Here is a 21,917-nt window from a genome sequence, read left to right on the forward strand (position 1 = left end):
TGTCAAAAGAGACACTCTGCCGAAAATCGCAAGAGTACCAAGCAGATAGGAGACAGCAGGATGCATGTAGAAGTTCACTAGAGAGACGTGAGAGGGGAGGCTTGTGAGAGCACCAAGGATAAACTCTCTCTACTCTGAAATTCTGGCTTAAGAGCACCTTTACGGCCCCGTGGCTTGGTGGTTAAGTGCACGCGCTCCGATGCTGGTGGCCTGGGTTCGGATCCCGGGCGTGCACCGAGGCACCACTTCTCCGTCCATCCTGGGGCCGAGTCCCACATACAGCAACTGGAAGGATGTGCAGCTATGACATACAGCTATCTACTGGGGCTTTGGGGGGAAAAAATAAATAAATAAAAAAAAAAAAAAGAGCACCTTTACTCCCCCCAAGTGCCAAAAATGAAATCAACAATCTCTTCAGAAAAAGACGACCTACCGTCACACCCCTGCTGGCCTACAGTGGCAGGGGCAGGAAAGGTGAGAACGTTCCATGCAGCCTCTCTACTCTCCAGCCTGGTCTCCTACCAGATGAGGACTCAGTTCCTATCCATGTCCTGGACCTGCTGACTGACCTGCCTTTCCTATCCCCTCCACTACCACGAGGAAATGCTGCTAGTGGGAAGGATTCCTACAGAAGAGTCCAAGACTGAATGTACAAGTAAAGCAAACCGGAGGTACACAGAGAGGAAGAGGAGTTTTTCTTTTTTTTTTCCTTTTTTTAGTTGCTACATGAATGTCACTCTTTCATTGAAATTAGCGACATTGAAAATGTCACTTTTCATTGAAATTATTATTGCACAGAGAGGTGTTTTGACTGTGAATCCTACACACATCTTGTCATCAGGGTCTTGAAAGAAAGGAGAAAACAGGAATACAAAAGGGGGGTAAGAGGCCGGCCCGGTGGTGTAGTGGTTGAATTCGTGCACTCCGCATCGGTGGCCCGGGGTTTGTGGGTTTGGATCCCAGGCATGGACCTATGCACTGCTTATCAAGCCACGCTGTGGCAGGCATATAAAAAATAAAGGAAGATGGGTCCAGGGCCAATCTTCTTCAGCAAAAAGAGGAGGATTGGCAACAGATGTTAGCTCAGGGCTAATCTTCCTCACGAAAAAGAAAAGGGGGGGTGGTAAACATCAAAGATAAGAAGAATCTACTCAGCAATTCCAGTGGCTCTGGGAACAAAAATGGCCAATAGACAATGTTTCATATAAATGTGAAATACACTACTGTAAGGGCTAAAATATTGATAACTGTAACAAACAGACATCATTTTTCATCACCAAAAAAATATTTGCAATATTTGCCACGTGCTTGCCATTAGGAGTCTCACTATGGATGAGGCAGTTACTGTGTTACAGAAAGAAAAACGGATTAAAGTGAGAAGTTCTGGATTCAAATCCTGCTTCTAGTGGAAGGTCCTAGGTAAGACATTTCACTTCTCTGAAATTCATTCTCTTCATTTACGAACTGAAAATAATACCGACATTCCACAGAGCTGCTGGAATCATTAAATAAGGCTACAAGGGAAAGTGCTTAGCACTATGAATGGTACATAGTACATATTCAATTTATTAAATGTGAATCTGTAATATATAAAATTATCTCAAAATTAACCGATTAAAAACAAACTATATGTTTATGATGGCATACGTGAAACTGAAGCATCTGTCTCCTATATGACATTTTATTTTAGAAAAAATACATGAAGAAATTCACTTAAAAGTCATCTTGTAAATAAACTACATTGAAATTACTTAGGAAGGCAGTATCATTTCTTCAGTGGGTAGATGGGTTAGGAAGAAGAGAGAATTGAGAGGGAAAAATACGTAGATTTAGGGCCTGTTTAAATCATGAATTCATGTGACCCTGGGTAAATCACTTCACAAGATTATGTGTCAAGTTCCTTCTCTGTAATGAGGAATTATAATAATACTTGTTTCACATATATCCCAAATGATAAAATTAAATTAGCTCTGTAGGAAAAGAGCCCCGCAGAAGAGGCACTTGGCAGGACTCCTGGACCAGAACTGTACTGCATTAGGCCAGCAGCTCATCTACAGGGCCTGAATACACTTATTTGATTCTTTCGTTCCCAAAGCTGCAATTATCACATGTGGGAAAAAAAGGAAGTGTTCATAAAAATCATGGGAAATAAAGAAAAGTGGTATAGAAAAAGAAAGTAATCCTAGAATTCCTAGTAAAATTTAGCATTACCTGGTGAATAACAGCCAAAGTGAAACCTTATAAAAACACCACTAAAATCAAAAACCTGTATTATTTCAGCACACCACAGATTCAGCCTCAGGTGTGTCATGCCCTTTACCAGGGACTTTTTGACACATATATATGCATATGTGGGAAATGTCATATGTACAGGGATAATACACAGTACATAGAAGAATAAAAGATTAGAAACTTGACTATCCATTAATGGGACTGGTTCAATAAATTACGATACATACATTCAACAGAACACTGCGCAGCCACTGGAAAGAATAAATTGCCATTTTATATACTGATATGAACTGACCTCTTAGACACATCATTAAATGAAAAACACAAAGTCCAGAAACAGTATGTAGAGCCTGCAACCATTTATGCTTTCCTTTTCTAAAGGAGAAAACAATATCCATACAGAAAATATATATGGGAAAAAACATGAAAGGAAAGTCTAAACACAAACACATACGTATGTATATTCAAACAATATATGTGGAAGGTTATAAAAGAAACAGGCAACAGTGGTTCCCTCTGGGAAGGGAAACTGGGTAATGAGGGGCAGGAGTGGAAGGGAGACTGTTTTCTAACACCTACTCATGGACCTTTTCAAATCTGGACCATATGACAACTAAAAGAAACAAACTTTAGAAAAAAGTTTTTTAAGAGTTTTGCATCTGTAAGACCCAAATCACCACAAACATCATAATAATTACTTTGGACACATGTCATGTCTGCAATGGGTAATTATAAGTAATTTATAATATAGTTAATATACAAAATATGTTCATCATCAGTTTAAAATACACATATACACACTCACACACATACTCCCCTCCATCTTTTATTCTAGATAGCACCTATGTAAAATCACAAATGGCAGGAGTTACATCAATGAACATTTCTCCTAATTAACAGCACTGGGTCAAAGGAGATACACACACACACAAGCATGCAAAGCAGAACAGAAACAAAGGAAGATGAACCAACATACCTTTTCCTTTCCATTTAACCTTTGCAACAGACTGGCTAAAATCCACATGTATTCTTCTGTCATCTATAAGTACGTTGTCCATTTTGAAGAATGCTTTCTCACAATCTTCTTCCTGACAGTAATTATAAAAACTCAAGCATAAATCTTTATGGAAAAGATTTCTGCAGCTAGAACAAATACTGAAAATACAAAAAGTTTACTGTTACCAAAGCTAATATTTGAATGCTTATTACGCACCAAATGCTGTTAACTATTTTGCATCTATTACCTTAATGAACTCTGATAACAACCCTATGAGGTACTATTATTATCTCCATTTCTCGAAGAGAAAACGAACTTTAGAAAGGTACAGAAGTTGCCAAAGGTCACACAGTTGGTCGGGGTGGAGCCAAGATTCGAACCGAGGCAGTCTGATTGCAGTGGACATACATACACTTATCAACTGTGCTACACAAGTCCACAATCCCTTTTACTCAAAACCCAAAAATATCCTGAAAATTTAAAGTTGTCTCTGTAAGTTTGGTGTTACAATCCATTTGACAGCAAAACCTGACCTAACGGGAGTCTCTGGCCTTAATTTGTTCCACTTAGTATGAACATTCACCTGTTTCACTACATAAATATTCTTGTGACTCATTACGGGATGCTGACCCAGAGGAATATTACATAATCCACACATATGCGTGTACGTGCACGCGCGCACGCGCGCATACACACACACACAGAATTACCTTTCTAAATTCCGAAAAAGTCTAAATTTGGTAACACAGCTATTCCCAAGGGTTTTGAATAACAGATTGTGGGCCTGTGATACCAAGGTGTATGTTGCATAAGGCTTCTTCCTGTCAGCAACGTCACAAACCCTATAACTCCATTTCTGACACCTGAAGACTAGAAGTGACATGTCGCTTCTCAGCCTTTTGGCTAAGATCAAGTGAAGACTAGAAGTGACAGATTTCAATCCAGTACTGATCAATTTTCTTTTTTTTTTTTTTTTTTTTTTTTTTTTTAAAGATTTTATTTATTCATTTTTTTCCCCCCAAAGCCCCAGTAGATAGTTGTATGTCATAGGTTCACATCCTTCTAGTTGCTGTACGCGGGACTCGGCCTCGCGTTGGACGGAGAAGTGGTGCCTCGGGGCGCGCCCGGGATCCGAACCCGGGCCGCCAGCATCAGAGCGCGCGCACTCAACCGCCAAGCCACGGAGCCGGCCCTGATCAATTTTCTTCTTCTTTTTTTTCTTGTGAGGAACCTCAGCCCTGAGCTAACATCCATGCTAATCCTCCTCTTTTTTGCTGAGGAAAGCCAGCTCTGAGCTAACATCTATTGCCAATCCTCCTCCTTTTTTTTTTTCCTCAAAGCCCCAGTAGATAGTTGTATGTCATAGTTGCACATCCTTCTAGTTGCTGTATGTGGGATGCGGCCTCAGCATGGCTGGAGAAGCAGTGCGTCGGTGCGCGCCCAGGATCAGAACCCGGGCCGCCAGTAGTGGAGCGCATGCACTTAACCGCTAAGCCACGGGGCCGGCCCTCAATTTTCCTCTATATTTCTAGAAACTTAATCTTTATCCGCTCACAATTCACTAGAGACAATTCAAAGACAAGCAGCTAAAAGCACTAGTTATAATCTTATTTATTTACCATGGGTGTCAAGAATTAAATGAACTGTAGACTCCACGAAGATACAGACAAAGCTTTATTCACCCTGTGTCTACATCATTTAGAACATCATCTGGCAGTGGTAGGCCATCAATATTATGTTCGATGGACCTATTATCACACTTGGGCGGGCATAACTCCATCACTGCGCCACATCCCCAAGAGAAAGTTCTCAGATACTTTCCACACATGTAGACACCTGATTTACAGCCAAAGCGGAACTGCAAGCTGCACAGATGAGACAACCTGTGACAAACTGTTGAGTCACCTGGGTATCCAATGTAAGAAACATGAAATTTAACGTGATACACACAACACACAAAAGTCAAATCACAGCTCTAAATGGGAAAGACAATTTCACAACAAAGCTTCTAAAGTTAGCATAGGAGAACATTTTCACAACTTTGAGGTAGGCAAAGATTTTTAAAACAGACCATAATAAAGAAGGAAAATACTGACAAACAGAACTAAAAATTAGAAATTTCTGGGCCCGGCCCAGCGGCACAAGCAGCGGTTAAGTACGCACGCTCCACTGCGGCGGCCCAGGGTTCGCCACTTCGGATCCGGGCGTGCACCGATACACTGCTTGGCAGGCCACGCTGTGGCGGTGTCCCATATAAAGTGGAGGAAGATGGGCACAGATGTTAGCCCAGGGCCAGTCTTCCTCGGCAAAAAAAAAAAAAAAAGAAAAGAAAAGAAAAGAGGAGGATTGGCAGATGTTGGCTCAGGGCAGATCTTCCTCACACAAAAAAAAAAAATTAGAAATTTCTGCTTATCCAAAGACATCATTAAGACAAGGGAAAAGGCAATTCGCAGAACAGAAGATGACTGGAAAACAAATAACCAAAAAAGAGCTTGTATCCAGAAAATGTAAAGAATTCTTACAAGTCAATAAAAAAGCAGCCAATCAACAAGTGGGCGAGTCTTGAACAGTTACTCATAAACAAAGGACATCCAAATGGCAATAAACATATGAAAAAGGGCTCTACTAGGGAAATGCAAAATAAAACCACAATAAGATACCACTACACATCCACTAGAATGGACAAAATTGGGCCGGCCCCGTGGCTTAGCGGTTAAGTGCGCGTGCTCCACTACTGGCGGCCCAGGTTGGGATCCCGGGTGTGCACCGACGCACCGCTTCTCCAGCCGTGCTGAGGCCGCGTCCCACATACAGCAACTAGAAGGACGTGCAGCTATGACATACAACTATCTACTGGGGCTTTGGGGGGAAAATAAAAATTAAAAAAAAAAAAAAGAATGGACAAAATTTAGGAGACTGACCATACCAAGAGTTGGTAGAGAGAGGAAATAATAGGGACTCCCACACATTGCTAGCAGAAGTGAAAGTTAGTATAACCACTTCGGAAAACTCAATGAATTACATACTAAAGCTACACCTACCCTATAACCATAAATTCACTCTGGATATATACCCAACAGAAATGCTTACATACGTACACCAAAGGACATGACCAAAACAATTTATAGTAGCACCATTCATAACAGCCAAAAATTGGGAAAGGAGCCAAGTGTCCATCAACAGCAGAATGGAAATCTAAATTGTTTTATATACGCACAATGAAATACTATACATCAAGGAAAATTTACATACACACAACGAAATACCATATGTCAACGAAAATTAGCCAAAAAAAGTTAACAAAAGTTACGTGCAGTAACGTGTATAAATCTTACAAATGTAATACTGAGCAAAAGAAGCTAGACACAAAAAAACACACTTTACATTTATATCAAGTTTAAAATTAGACAAAACTAATCTATGTCAGAAGTAGCAGTGATGGGAAATTATTGGAAGGGGACACAAGGAAGACCCCTGGGATTCTGGTAATTTCTCTCTGCTAATGTTTTATTTCTTGACCTGGACAGTGATTTATATGAGTGTATTAACTGTCATAATTCATCAAGCTGTTCACTCATGAGCTGCACATTTTCTGTATGTAGTTTACTCTTGTTTTAAAAAATTTTAGATCAGATTATCCAAAGCATAGCGAACTTGCCTAACACGCAACAAATATAGACTTGGTGATGAACACTTACAAAGAGGCTACCACCCACGAGAATTATGAAGCGGAATAATGTAGCTTAACGTGATTTTCAAGAAAAGAGAAAGGCTGCAAAAGATCCACCTAAAAACTATTGAGTCATGATAAAGAATCCATAGACTCCAGAATCACTTTATGCTCTGAAGTTGAACTGAACTACATATTCATGGAAAATGGTATACCTGCAGATCCGAGAAACACAGGCAGTCATTAGTCTACACACTATAAACAAAAGGAAATTATATTTGTGAGCAAATAAACTATATATCCTACAGTGTTAATGACGGGATGACACTGTCAAGTCTACAAAGTATTCACAGCAAAGTGAAGGTAGAGATCTCCTTTCTGCCAGCACCAAAGTACCTTGTAAATAGCATTTCTGGTACACCTGATAGTGTCTAGGTGAAATCTGTTATGTGTCTGTCTTCCTCAACCCTCCTTATTCATCTTGTATCGCTAGGACTTATCACATGTGCCTGAAACATAGAAGGTGTTTGATACATGCTTCGGAATAACCACAACTTAGAACGAGCTACTACTGAAGACACATCAGTCCAGAGCTGCATGAAGAAACAGCACAGCCTAGCACAGCGGCTAAAAGCAATGGGAACAGAGCCAGATATATCTAAGTTCAAATCTGGCTGTGACACTCACTAGGTGCATGACTTTAAACAAGTCACGTCACCACTGTGTCTCAGCTTACTTATTTGGAGAGGGAGGAGAGTTCCTGTCTCAGAGTTGTGAGGATTCAATGCAGGTCAAGCAGCATAATGCCCAGCTTGAAGAAAGCTATCTGAGTAACATAAGCTATCATTACTATTACAGATCTAGAAGATACCATCTAACCCAATGCTCAAGTTTTATTTATAAGGAAGGCAATGCCTAGAAAGAACAGTTCTAAGTAAACTATTAAATATCATATAATGGCTGCTCAGTGACAGAGCTTGGATTAATACCTAGATCTTAAAACCCAGTGCAGTTCTCCTTCTATACCTCAATTATATATATATATATATATCTAAATATCACAGAAAAATCATTTCTAGAATGTGAGGGACTTTACCTAAAACTTTAAAGTTTTAAAGATACATTCACGCAGACTGCACCTGAACCTAAAGTAAAGATACATATATTAACATCAACAGATGTTGAATTTATCCCCTATTAGAATAACGTTATTTTTCTTGGGTGCCTAAAGAAAGGGCAAACCAATGTTCTAACTTTAGAAACCAGAAAAAGTTCTATAATTTTTCACACTTTAATACCATATTAAGAACAAAATAAATACCAAACTTAATACATCTATATTACGACCTACCTTTTCAAATTCAATAAAAGCATAACAGAGGGATTCTCCTGTCTTCCAATCCCGGATAACTTCACAACTGAAAGAAAGTTTGGAAAAAGTGACTTTAAAGAAAAGGCACTCATTCTCAATCTTCAAAAGTGAAGAACAAAATAAGCCAGTTATTAAAAGGCAAAGTTAAACTCACAGAACTATATTTCTCCAAATTTCTTCAATAACAATTCTTTCTTAAAAAAATAGTTCAGCAGTCTAGTAGCTCAGTTACCTAGATTCTACTCTAAATGCTCTACCTCAGCCTTCAATCTTGAATTCTTGAAGTACTGAAGGAAGAATAAGATAATAATATTTAATTTTCCTTTGGCAAAAGTAAACTACTGCTAAAAAATTTTTTTAATCATAATTTATTTCTAGCCTAAATATAGATGAATTACAGAATATCTACTGTTGCAGTAGAATAAGGTATGCACATTCACACATATCCACATGTTTAATAAGTTTATGCTTTGGAGTTTTTGACTTTTAATATAAACCAAGCTCAAATTTAACCCTGTAAGTATAGCTATTATACAGAACTAATCTATCTTTTTTTTTTTTTTTGGCTGAGGAAGATTTGCCCTGAGCTAACATTTGTTGCCAATCCTCCTCTTTTTTGCTGAGGAGATTAGCCTTGGGCTAACATCTGTGCCCATCTTCCTCTATTTTGTATGTGGGTTGCTGCCATAGCACAGCTTGATGAGTGGTGTAGGTCCACACCCAGGATCTGAACCCGTGAACCCCGGCCACCACCAAATCAGAGCATGCCGAACTTAACCACTATGCCACAGGGCCAGCCCCAGGACAAATCTATCTTAACAACCGAGTGAAAAAGCCAACAAGGTGGAGCTGAAGGCACCTGGCCTGTCCCTGTCTTCACGTGTGCCAGGCATCATTTTAAAGACATGAAATGAGAGGCCAGCCCGGTGGCAGTGTTTAAGTTCACACACTCTGCTTTTGCGGCCTGGGGTTCACAGGTTCAGATCCCAGGTGCAGACCTACACACTGCTCATCAAGCTATGCTGTGGCAGTGTCCCACATACAAAATAGAGGAAGATGGGCATGGATGTTAGCTCAGGGACAATCTTCCTCATCAAAAAAAAAATAATATTGTAAGAGAAAGGAGAAGTAATCACATTATAGCAGACAGTTCAGCTGTACAGTATTTACCTATACATTAAGATGTAAACATTGTGGGGCCCACCCCATGGTGTAGGGGTTAAGTGCGCGTACTCTGCTGCTGGCGGCCCGGGTTCAGATCCCAGGCACACACCGAGGCGCGGCTTGTCAGGCCATGCTGTAGCAGCGTCCCATATAAAGTGGAGGAAGATAGGCATAGATGTTAGCCCAGGGCCAGTCTTCCTCAGCAACAAGAGGAGGATTGGCATGGATGTTAGCTCAGGGCTGATCTTCCTCAACAGAAAAAAAAAAAAAAATGTAAACATTGAACAATGATCTTATCAAAATTATGACACAACCAAAGCAGTAGGAGGGGAGAATAAAGAGGGGAGGATAGTAATAAAGATAAATCCTCATCTTTCTTAGCAGGAAGTCACCATATAATGTCTAAAATTCAAAAATAAAAACAAGCAGTATAGGAGTGTTTTTTACAAACATGATATATTGTAAGTGGATGGACTAATAAACTTGAGTAGCCATTTATAAAGATTTTTCTTTCAATAGGAAGAATAAAAAATGACTTCATGGGAAAAAAAACATGAAATGAAATTCTAAACATAAAATAATCCTTTTTAATCAATTACAAAATTTTCCCCTTTCCCACAAAAATACTAGCTTCATAGACTTTTGCATTAATAATGCATGAGAAATTGGCCAAAAGAAAAATTTTAGAAAATTTAGATTCAAATTAATTTTGACATAGATTGCTGTTAATTCTAGCGGGACCTTAAATGAGATAAATATTTTAAATATTAAAGAAGGTTGTTGAGAATACTACAGAACTAGACTTAAACTGTTCCATTCACTACCTGTTTCAGAGTGAAAATGTTTGCCTTGGGAGTGGGAGAATCATTCAATTATATATATGTACATGTGTGTCTGTGTATATACTATAATTCACCGGTACAAAATTCACCTTGAGTTCACAGACTCATCAAAAACATGTCATTAGAAAACCACCAACTAATACCTAGTTTTTCTAAATTTTTCCCTAATTCTAGAGATTACCTTCTTATTGGCCCAAATCTTGAGAAGATTATCTCCAGATCCTCATCTGTGGTCACTGGATTCAATTTACACACAAACAGCACATTTTCTGGAGGTTTAATATCTGCATCAGGTAGGTCTCCCACCTAAATTATTAAACAAGAATATAAATCAATTCCTTTATTTAGTTTTCATTCTAAATACCCTATCCAAGCCTACAACACTGATTTCCCTAAAACATATAAATTGACATTATAAACTGCAGGCTCAGGAAAAGAAATCTAAATAAGATTTCAAAATGTGAAACCACACTGTTCCTGGCAATAACAACATTCATAACCAATATTTTCCTGACTCTTACTGTCTGTGAATACCATGCTTGGCACTTCACATACATTACTGCCAATTCTTAAAATAACCCTGCGATTCCCATTTTAAAGATGAGCAAAGTGAATTCAAAAAGGTTAAATAGGGCTGGCCCCGTGGCTTAGTGGTTAAGTGCGCATGCTCCACTGCTGGCGGCCCAGGTTGGGATCCCAGGCACGCACCGACGCACCGTTTCTCCAGCCATGGTGAGGCCGCTTCCCACATACAGCAACTAGAAGGATGTGCAACTACGACATACAACTATCTACTGGGGCTTTGGGGGGGAAAAAAAAAGGAGGAGGATTGGCAATAGATGTTAACTCAGAGCCGGTCTTCCTCAGCAAAAAGAGGAGGATTAGCATGGATGTTAGCTCAGGGCTATCCTCACCAAAAAAAAAAAAAAAAAAAAGGTTAAATAACTAACTTGCCCAAGGCCACACAGTTGTACGCAACAGAGTTGGGATCTGAACCTAGGTTTATCTGGCTTTAAAGTCCCAATTTTACCATCATTTTTTCATTTTTCAAGTATTTGATATATTAAAAAAAGAATTTATGTAAAATATATCTAAGTTATGAAGCACAAAAATAAAAAAATACCCATGATGCCACCAACTAGCTTAAGAACTAAAATGTTCCCTGGTCCACTACCCCTCTGCCTCTCTCACCAGAAATAACAAATATCCTGCCTTTTGGTCTTCCTTTTTGGCCATTTCCTTGTATATCTTTAGAGTTTTACCACATAGGTATGTATCCTTAAGCAATATCTTGTTTAGTTCTGCTTGTTTTTAAACTTTTGAAAAACATTATCATATTGAATCTAGCCTTCTGTGATTTGTAACGCCCAATTCTTTCCACATTATTATTCAATATGTAAGAGCAACAATTCCTGCCCAGTGTTTCTAGCTTTTTACTGTATCATCTACTTCAGCCAAACTGGAGTCAACGTAACAGTCAACTACTGCCCTGAGCAAAGCATGCAACTTCCTACTAAAGAACTAGAGAGGGGGACAGTGAGAGAAAACCAGGACGATGGTGTTGGTTTCATTGTGGGAAAACTATAGAGGGAAACAATATTCCTTTATACGTATGTTTGAAAACTCTCATAGATGATTTCTGATGGATAAACCGCTGAAAAAAAAAAGAAATCTTGAAAATCATAAACATTAAGAAGCAACAGAGCCAGTAAGATCTGCTCAGTGTTTCTGAAGTCTATCAAAACACAATAACCAACATCCAATAAACAGTATTACAACACATAGAGGAAGACCAAATCAGTAAAAATCCCTAAAAGCACCTACAGTGGTAGAAACACCACATCTAAAGGAAGCACAAATGAGAAAAAAACTTAATGAGTTAAAAAAGAACTTGCGGGACGGCCTCGTGGCTTAGCGGTTAAGCGTGCACGCTCCGCTGCTGGCGGCCCAGGTTCGGATCCCAGGTGCAAACCGACGCACCACTTCTCCGGCCATGCTGAGGCCGCGTCCCACGTACAGCAACTAGAAGGCTGTGCAGCTATGACATACAACTATCTACTGGGGCTTTGGTGGAAAAAAAATAAATACAAAAAAAAAAAAAAAACATCACAGCATTCGGGGCCGGCCCCGTGGCTTAGCGGTTAAGTGCAGGCGCTCCGCTGCTGGCTGCCCGGGTTTGGATCCCGGGCGTGCACCGATGCACCGCTTCTCCAGCCATGCTGAGGCCGTGTCCCACATACAGCAACTAGAAGGATATGCAACTATGACATACAACTATCTACTGGGGCTTTGGGGGAAAAATAAATAAATAAAATTATTAAAAAAAAAAAAAAAAAAGAACTTGCTATACTACTTGTCAAAGATAACTTTAAAATACTACAAGGAACTTTGAAATACTCCTAACAGCTATGAAGTTCAAACACTAGCTGATAACGCAAAACACTAGTTGAATTATCATTATATTACACGCAAATAAAGTAAACGAAACTGATGAGAAAAACAGAAGATGAAACCTGTTAATAGTGAGAATCCAAAGGACACAGGATCACCTATTAGAATGGCTAAAATCCAAAACACTGCCAACACCAAATGCTGACAAGGATGTGGAGCAACAGGAACTCGTCCACTGCTGGTGGGAATGCAAAATGGTACAGCCACTTTGGAAAACAATTTGGTAGTTTCGTACAAAGCTAAACCATACAATCCAGCAATTGTACTCCTAGGTATTTTATCAAATGAGTTAAAAACTTATGTCCACACAGAAATCTGTATACAAATGTTTATAGCAACTTTATTCATACTTGCCAAAACTTGGAAGCAACCAAGATATTCTTTAATAGGTGGATGGATAAACAAACTGGTACATCTGTACAATGGAATACTATTTAGCAATCAAAAGAAATGAGCTATCAAGCCACAAAAAGACATGGAGGAACATTAAATGCATATTGTTAAGTGAAAGAAGCCAGTGTGAAAAGGCTACATACTGTATGATTCCAACTATATGACATTCTGGAAAGAGCAAAACTATGCAGACAATTAAAAGAGATCAGGGGCCAGCCCAGTGGCATAGTGGTTGAGTTTGCGTGCTCTGCTTCAGCGGCCCGGGGTTCGCAGGTTTGGATTGCAGGCGCAGACCTGCGCACCACTTATCAGGCCATGCTGTGGTAGATGTCCCACATATAGGGTGGAGGAAGATGGGGACGGATGTTAGCCCAGGGCCAATCTTCCTCAGTAAAAAGAGGAGGACTGGCAACAGATGTTAGTTCAGGGCTAATCTTTTTCACCAAAAAAAAAAAAAGAACACTGTTTGCCAGGGGTTGGGCGAGGGAGGGTATTATTAACAAGTGGAGCACAGAAGATTTTAGGGGCAGTGAAACTATTCTCTATGATATTATAATGGTGGATACATGGCATTTGTCAAAATCCACAGAAAGTACAATACAAAGAGTGAACACTAATGTAAATTATGAGCTTTAGTTAATAATAATGTATCAATATTGTCTCATCAATTGTAAACAACGTACCACACTAATGCAAGATGTTAATTAAAAAGAGAAACTGTTGTGGAGGGGGGAAGGGGCTATATAGGAACTCTGTACTTCCTGCTCAATTTTTCTGTAAACCTAAAACTGCTCTAAAAAATAGTCTCTTTATTAAAAACAAAACAAAAAAGGAATCCATGAGTCCATACTGATAATGAATATATGACAAGCAGCTAATAAAGGAAGGCTCTTCTGAACAAGAAGGCAGGCTGACAAGTGTGGAAGGAGCGGTGAAGCTGAAAAATCACCACCTTGCAGCCGTCAGAGTAGAGACTGGTTCAGGCAAGAATCATGAACAGTCAAGAAATCTAGAGAGACAGTTTGACAAGGAATAAGATATTTGAAAGGTCTCAAAGTGTCTTGCTACAGAGCGTTTATTAGTTGCCAGGGGAAAACAGAAAGTACACAGTGAAGACACTAGGTAGTGGATTACCTTGACCAAGTGATCAAAATGAGCACTTTCCAGGGCAGGGCAGGTGGATACTGTACGCCTCCAGATGCGACATCTGGGAGGACACGACATCACTTACGTAGTATTCTGGCTGTGGGTGCATAACCTGAATCTAATTACGAGGCAACAGTAGATAAGTCTAAACTGAAGAACATTCTATAAAATAAATGACCCATATTCTACAAAAATGTTAATGTCATGAAAAATAAAGACAGGTAAGGAATTCTTCCAGATTAAAGAGATTAGAGAAACATGACAACTAAACACAAAGATGATCGATCATGAGCTAGATTCTAGACTAAGGGGGAAAAAGCTATAAAAGATATTATTGTGGGGCCGGCCAGGTGGCATAGTGGTTAAGTTCGTGCACTCCGCTCCAGTTCGGATCCCGGGCACAGACCTATGCACCACTTACCACCTCACCACGCTGAGGCTGCGTCCCACATAGAGCAACTAGAAAGATGTACAACTATGACATACAACTATGTATTGGGGCTTTGGGGAGAAAAAAAGGAAAAAAGGAGGAAGATTGGCAACAGATGTTAGCTTAGGGCCAATCTTCCTCAAAAAAATATACGTACATATATTATTGAAATAACAAGCAAAATTGGAATATGGACTGTAATTTCTATCAATTTTAAATTTCCTGTTTTGATAACTGTACTGTGAATATGTAGAATAATATTGTTGCTCTTAGGAAATACACACTGATCTAAGAGGTAAAGAGGAAAGATGTGTGCAACTTAATTTCAAACGGTCTAGAAAAAATATGTGTGTATATGCGCATGTACAATCAGAGACAGAGGGAGAGGGAGAGAGGGAAAAAGAGAGAGAGAGAGAGAGAATGACTGATGAAGCAGATGTGGCAAAATGTTAAAAATTGGTGAATCTGGGTAAAAGGTATATAAAAGTTCTCTGCATTATTTTGCAATTTTTCCATAAATTTTTTTATCTGAAAATAAAATGTTTTAAAAATATGTTAACCCATTTTCTTCTGGCATAAAATTCCTATACTTTTGCTGTTGAAAACTCTGATGATAATCTAACTTTCTTTCCCTAATAAGTCACTTACTCTTGTTTTAAGTCCAGTAATTTTCTTAGAATTTGTCTTGGTGTTGGTTGTTCTGGGTCAATATTCTCAGATATATAGTGTGCTCATTAAAAGGAGTATTTTAAATTTTTTTTTAGTTCAGTAAAGTTTTCTTAAATTGTAGTCTTTAATATTTGTCCCTTCAGACTGGTGATGCTAATGTAAATTTTAAAACAGATCATGAATCTGAAAGCTCTACTATATAAAATAATGATATTAATAAAAACTTGATTATTATCCATCCACTCAAATATTTACTGATGATCTACTATGTGAAAGGTATATTTAGTCCACAAAAATAAGAAATGGAAAAAATGCCTAGTAGGTCAACTAATCATCTACTGAATAACTGTTCCCCAAATGACTTTACATTGTTAGTAATATATAGGAGGAGTATGTTTTCGAGTGCTCAATTTCTACTCAGGTTTATTTCATCCTGTAACCACTATTCTACACTTTAATTTCAATACTTGAGTTGTACAAAGAATTATTCTTTAACATACATGAAATTCAGTCCAAGAAACACTCTTTAAAAATGAAACAAGAATAAATAATCAAAATTCCAATTAATATTTGTAAGTTGGATATCCACTTCCCACTTCTAAAAAAAGGCACTTGGCACTATATTGATAGTGAAATTAAATTTGTTTACTTTCATGTGTTATTATGTCATATAAAATTTAATCCAGAAAATAACTCTTAGCTAAATGTTTAATATTTTAAAACTATCAAAAAGCCAGAAATAGATAAACTCGCAATAAGTATGTACTAAATATATTGCTGAACAACTATTTGAACAAAGACAATTATCTTACCATTTCTAACAGAATAGCTTGAGTTTTGGCCTCTTTTTCTGCCTTTATTTCTTCTACTTCTTCAGCTGATCTTCCTTTGAAGTCATCGATTTCTTCATCTGCTCCTATTCGACCACTCTGTAAGGCAGAAGTTATGCATACATATATTTACAGAACAGAAAAATCTGAGAAACGTGGGAGACACATTATGCTTTATTCTTTGTTCCATCAAATGTGTTAGAATAGAACATGTCACAAATGTGAAACAAACTTACAAAGCTCTGAAAACTGATTTAAATTAATTTGATAATATTAGCCAGACTAGGCTTCTAATTTACTGTTAAATCAAAATAAACATCTATATAGAAACTGTCTGGTATCCAACTAAATAGTGAATGCAGAAGATAAATGATCTTAGAAATTAAGCACCAGATCTGAACTATAAAGATAAATTCAGCTTTGAGGAAGCCTCATAAGCAGAAATTTATATCTTAAAATATCTGATGGAAAAGTCTGCATTATTCCACAGAAATTCCTGGGCTCCAGAGTATCCTCAGTTGAAAAGTTCCCTCACAAGATGACAATTTAATTTAGCCTTAAAGCTGCACTCCTATCTAGAGCTGGGAGATAAGAAAAACATTTTCCCAAGGTGTTCATACAAGCTTCCAAAGCTAAGGCTGTTTTGGTGGAACAGAAACTAAAGAAAAGATATTAGAGAAATAAAAAGATAGCTAGAAAAATTAGTATCTCTATGGAAGAGAAAAAGAACTCTAAACTGTCCCAGTATAATTGATCAACTGAAATATGCACGTACATTCAACCACAAGAGGACTATACTTACATCTAGTTGTTCCCTTGTAGGTTCTGGTGATCGATCAGGAATTAATAAATCAGGAGGATCATCAAATGGATCATCTAAAATCACCGTATGATTTATCCTTACAAAATAAATCCAAGTCAAATGTTACATTTATGTTATTTCAGAATCCATGTTTTACTTTTTATAAAGATTATAATAAATGTCTTAAGTATCTTTAATGCCAAAAAAAATAAGCTCTTAAATTTTATTGTATAAAGATATTACTAGAGCACACTTTCACAATTAGTGTTACTATTTTTCATTGTTTGATATTATATTTATTACTCTGCATTACTCTAAGATATACACATGTCTAAATCTTAGTACTTTTGCCATATTTCTTAATCTGCATTTTTTTAAAAAACTAAATTAAAGGATTAATAATTCCTCCCAACATAAGCAATTATAAATAGTACAAGTATAAAAATATAAAAGGTCTTTTTATCATACGGATTCTTATAATCTTGTATTAATCACATTTTGGAATTATCCAAAAACCAACTCTACTCGTGCCATCACCACTACCTGTCAAACATCACACAATGAAAACATTCTAGTACATTCAGATAGTAAATTGCAACCACACCTGATATCTTGATATGGTACAAAGTCCTTGTCAACAAAGGTCTCATTAATTTTCTTAATTATGTCCATGCCTTCTGTCACCTCACCAAAAACTGTATGAACACCGTCAAGGTAATCTAGATTATCTCCTGTAGTAATAAGAAACTATACAGAGAGACACAGAATAAATACAAATATTACATATACTTATATGATTCAAACTGAAATCAGTTACAGACTGACAAAAAATACACAAAAGTCAGACTCTACCTTAACTGCACGGATTCTTACCCACTTCTTACTAGTACTAAGTAAAATGTACAAAGCTTATACATAAAACATCAACACATACACAGATGTTCCCCTGACTGTGTAAAATACTAGACAAACCAAGGCTCAGTTTCTTTACACGTAAACTGTGAGAAAAAAAAGCATCTACCCCAAATCTAACACAAGACAATGACTGAAAGGTGCTCAACATGGCCTGTTGTGAAATAAGTAATAAATACTGAAAGGAAATGGGCTACAATGCGAACAGTGATAATCCATGGATGGGGGTAATGTTATTTGCTTTGTACTTTCGTGTATTTTTTAAATTCTTCACAATAGACATGACTTACATTTAAGAGAACAAATTAATTTGTTTTCTTTTTGTGATGTCATGTAATTTTTTTCTATAGAAAAAATAGTGTAATTTTCTTCTTCTGACAAATATCTTTGAAATTCTCTTACTGGACAGTTTAAAAAGATAACTTTCTGGAATCCTTCCAGTCCTTCATTTTAAAGCAAAATATCTTCTCATGCTCTTCCTAACCTGAGATCCATGCTGATCACTGCCATTGTTCACCATAGACACAGTGCCTTTCTTCTTGTGCTTAATTCTTGGCACTTTTTCCGCCTCGAAAAAGCTTGCTTGATCACCATACAGCTGACTGAAAATACATATAATAAGATTATAAAATATAAGTACCCTCAACACGAAATAGAGAAGTTCTAGTAAAATATAAGTACCCTCAACACGAAATAGAGAAGTTCTAGTAACATTTGGGGTTACCATTTCTTATAGAAATGCCAGTGTGATTCAAAATATTTCTCTTTTTTGCTACAGACATTTAAGAAACTTGGAAAAATCTATATTTGAAACATATTTTAAAATGCAGATTGAAACATGCTAGTTAGGCCGGCCCCGTGGCTTGGTGGTTAAGTGCATGCGCTCCAATGCTGGTGGCCCGGGTTCGGATCCCGGGCATGCACTGAGGTACCACTTCTCCGTCCATCCTGAGGCCGAGTCCCACATACAGCAACTAGAAGGATGTGCAGCTATGACATACAACTATCTACTGGGGCTTTGGGGGGAAAAAATAAATAAATAAAATCTTTAAAAAAAAAAAAAAAGAAAGAAATATGCTAGTTAACGTCGTTAAGAGGCAATTCTAGGGGTCGGCCCTGTGGCGTAGCGGTTAAGTGCGTGCGCTCCGCTGCTGGCAGCGCGGGGTTCAGTTCCTGGGCGCGCACCAATGCACCACTTGTCAGGCCATGCTGTGGCGGCATCCCATATAAAGTGGAGGAAGATGGGCATGGATGTTAGCCCAGGGCCAGTCTTCCTCAGCAAAAAAAGAGGAGGATTGGCATGGATGTTAGCTCAGGGCTGATCTTCCTCACACACAAAAAAAGAGGCAATTCTATTCTTACTCATTTAAAAATAAAAGAACTTACCCAAAAACAGACTCTCCTCCACGGCCAGTCCCTGTAGGATCACCAGTTTGTATGATAAAATCCCTCTATAATATATAGCATACTTTGTTAATTCAGAGTTTGCTAAATGGTTCCAATAACGAAGAACATGACTAACATCCACCAACTCACCTGTACATTGTGAATAAGGCAATAATTGTAATATTTTATTTTGCACAACTTCAGGAAATTCAGGCAAGCTGAAAGAAGGTAAATGCTAAATTTATCACAGTAGTTCACAATACATTTTTAAGCCAGTAAAAGCACAGTTAGTATAATTTAATTTCTAAATTAGCATACAAAAACTCCCTAAAATGGTCAAATGTCCAAAGCCATAGACCAAAGAAAGGCAGTAAGCCTAAAAAAAGGCAATATACTTTAAATTATCTTTTTATTCTCTTTTCTTAGGATTTCTTGGGCCTCTGAGCTAATGCAGGAAACTGACACTTATCTGGGATAAACAATCATTTACTGATGGATTATTTTGTAAGAGAAAAAAGGAAAAGAGGATACCATAATGGAAAAGGATCTAGCAGAGTATCTGAAAATGAGTACAGATTATAGTAATTAGGGAAAACCAAATGTCTGGGACCAATTTTTTTTTAAATGATTACATAGCCCTTCAGAAAAATCGATAAACTCATCATGTATCAGCTTTGCCACATAAAGTCACTCACTTATCCAATAAACATTGACTATCTTCTAGGTACTTGGCAATGCTGTCACAAATGCCATTAAACCATAGTCCCTGCCCTCAATAAGTTCATAATCTAGTTGTGGAGACACATGCTAACCAGTTCTCAGGCACTAAACTAGAAACCAGACAGACAGAAAGAAATATGGGGCTGCCCCTGCCCCTCAAGGAGCCTACACCAAACTAGGGTCCTTACACCTGAAGACAAATAGTTACAGTACTGGGCATATCTGATAATATCATTTGTGCCACTTAAATAGTAAAATGGTAAAAAGTGGTTTAAAAAATGCTTCAAGAGTTCAAAAAAGAGATTGTTTCCAGCTGGGGAAATCAAAAGACCCTGCAGAGGCTTAAAGTAAGCATTAAAAGAACTGGATTGGCAGAGAACAGAGAGTGAACATTTCAAGCTCAGAGGACATTATGTAAAAGCTTGGAAGTGGGAATTTAAATGTTTTTGGGAAGGTCCACAAGATCAGTCTAAGTTCTGCAGTACTCAGTATTACAGAGGAACAGAGGATTAAAAGCCTGGAGAGAGAAGATGGCGCCAAGCTATTGGAGGGTCTTGAATACCAGACTTTCAATCATCTTTCTAGAAAAATATATTTGTGGGCTTAAAGTTAAACATATAGGCGTAGTCCTTTAACTAGAAAACAAAAATAACAGATCTAAGCAGTGATCATCAATGGCCGCCAAAATCTTTAGGTGAAAAGCTAATGCGAACACTATAACAGATAAATCAGGTAGACAAGCCTGAACCCACGGACCAAACTTAACATCAAAAAAGATCCACCCAGTCACCACGTGTCTCCTGAATGTGATGCAGTTGAAAGTACAGACACAACCTCATGAGCTATTCTTGTCAAAAACATTAACCTGAACCTGAGCAAGGCTCTAGATCTAAGTAGCAATTTATGAGAAATAGAAGAGATAGAAGAATATATTAAGATACAACACGGATAACATGTCAAATCCAAAATGAGGAGAATTCTACAAATGACCCATATTCTTTCTCAAGAAATTTTCAAGGAAAAAAAAAGGGGGGGAGAAGGGAGAACCTATAGATGAAAATATATTTAAGAGATCTACCAACCAATATAATATATGGATCTTGGCAGTTTCTTAAAAAAATAAACACACTCTTACCATACAATCTAACAATCACGCTTCTTGGTATTTACCCAAAGGAGCTGAAAACTTATGTCCACACAAAAACTTGCACATGGATCTTTACAGCAGCTTTATTCACAATTGCCAAAATCTGGAAGCAACCAAGATGACCTTCAGCAGGTGAATAGATAAACAAACTGTGGTACATCCAGACAATGGAATATTATTCAGTGATAAAAAGAAATGAGCTAGCAAGACATGAAAAGACATGGAGGAAACTTAAATGCATATTACTAAGTGAAAGAAGCCAACCTGAAAAGGCTACATACTGTATGATTCCAACTATATAACATTCTGGAAAAGGCAAAACTATGGAGACACTAAAAGATCAGTGATTACCAGGAATTAAGGGGTGGGGGGAATGAACAGGCAGAGCACAGAGGATTTTTAGGGCAGTAAAACTACTCTGCATGATACTGCAATGGGGGATACATGTCATTATACATTTGTTGACACCCACAGAACGTACAACACCAAGAATGTACCCTAATGTGGTGATTATGATGTATCAATGTAGATTCATCAAATGTCACTGCAGTAACAAATGCACAACATGTACAGTGTTACACCATACAAATGTACCACTCTGATGAGGGATATTGACAATGGGGAGAGGCTGTGCATATGTTGGCGTAGGGAGTATAGGGGAAATATCCGTACATTTCCCTCAGTTTTGCTCTGAACCTTAAACTGCTCTAAAAAAATTAAGTCTTAATCAAAAAAAGGGGAGGGGGAGAATCTA

At 37.9% G+C, this 21,917-nt stretch overlaps 1 protein-coding gene across 2 annotated transcripts in view; it reads right to left on the reverse strand.

The window, feature by feature from the left end:
* PPIL4 (peptidylprolyl isomerase like 4) overlaps positions 1-21,917 on the reverse strand; it is a 34,609-nt gene that overhangs the window by 10,322 nt on the left and 2,370 nt on the right. For both annotated transcript variants that reach the window (XM_004440943.3, XM_087425223.1), the window contains exons 2-10: positions 19,447-19,514; positions 19,297-19,361; positions 18,395-18,512; positions 17,603-17,745; positions 16,999-17,095; positions 16,179-16,295; positions 10,459-10,583; positions 8,251-8,317; positions 3,209-3,320 (exon numbers count right to left, since the gene is read on the reverse strand). In XM_004440943.3, the coding sequence (XP_004441000.1) occupies positions 3,209-3,320; positions 8,251-8,317; positions 10,459-10,583; positions 16,179-16,295; positions 16,999-17,095; positions 17,603-17,745; positions 18,395-18,512; positions 19,297-19,361; positions 19,447-19,514 (912 nt within the window). The remainder of the gene's footprint in view (positions 1-3,208; positions 3,321-8,250; positions 8,318-10,458; positions 10,584-16,178; positions 16,296-16,998; positions 17,096-17,602; positions 17,746-18,394; positions 18,513-19,296; positions 19,362-19,446; positions 19,515-21,917) is intronic.

The sequence above is a fragment of the Ceratotherium simum genome, chromosome 38 (genome assembly GCF_057802395.1).
Source record: "Ceratotherium simum simum isolate JZ-2026a chromosome 38, ASM5780239v1, whole genome shotgun sequence".
NCBI lineage: Eukaryota > Metazoa > Chordata > Mammalia > Perissodactyla > Rhinocerotidae > Ceratotherium > Ceratotherium simum.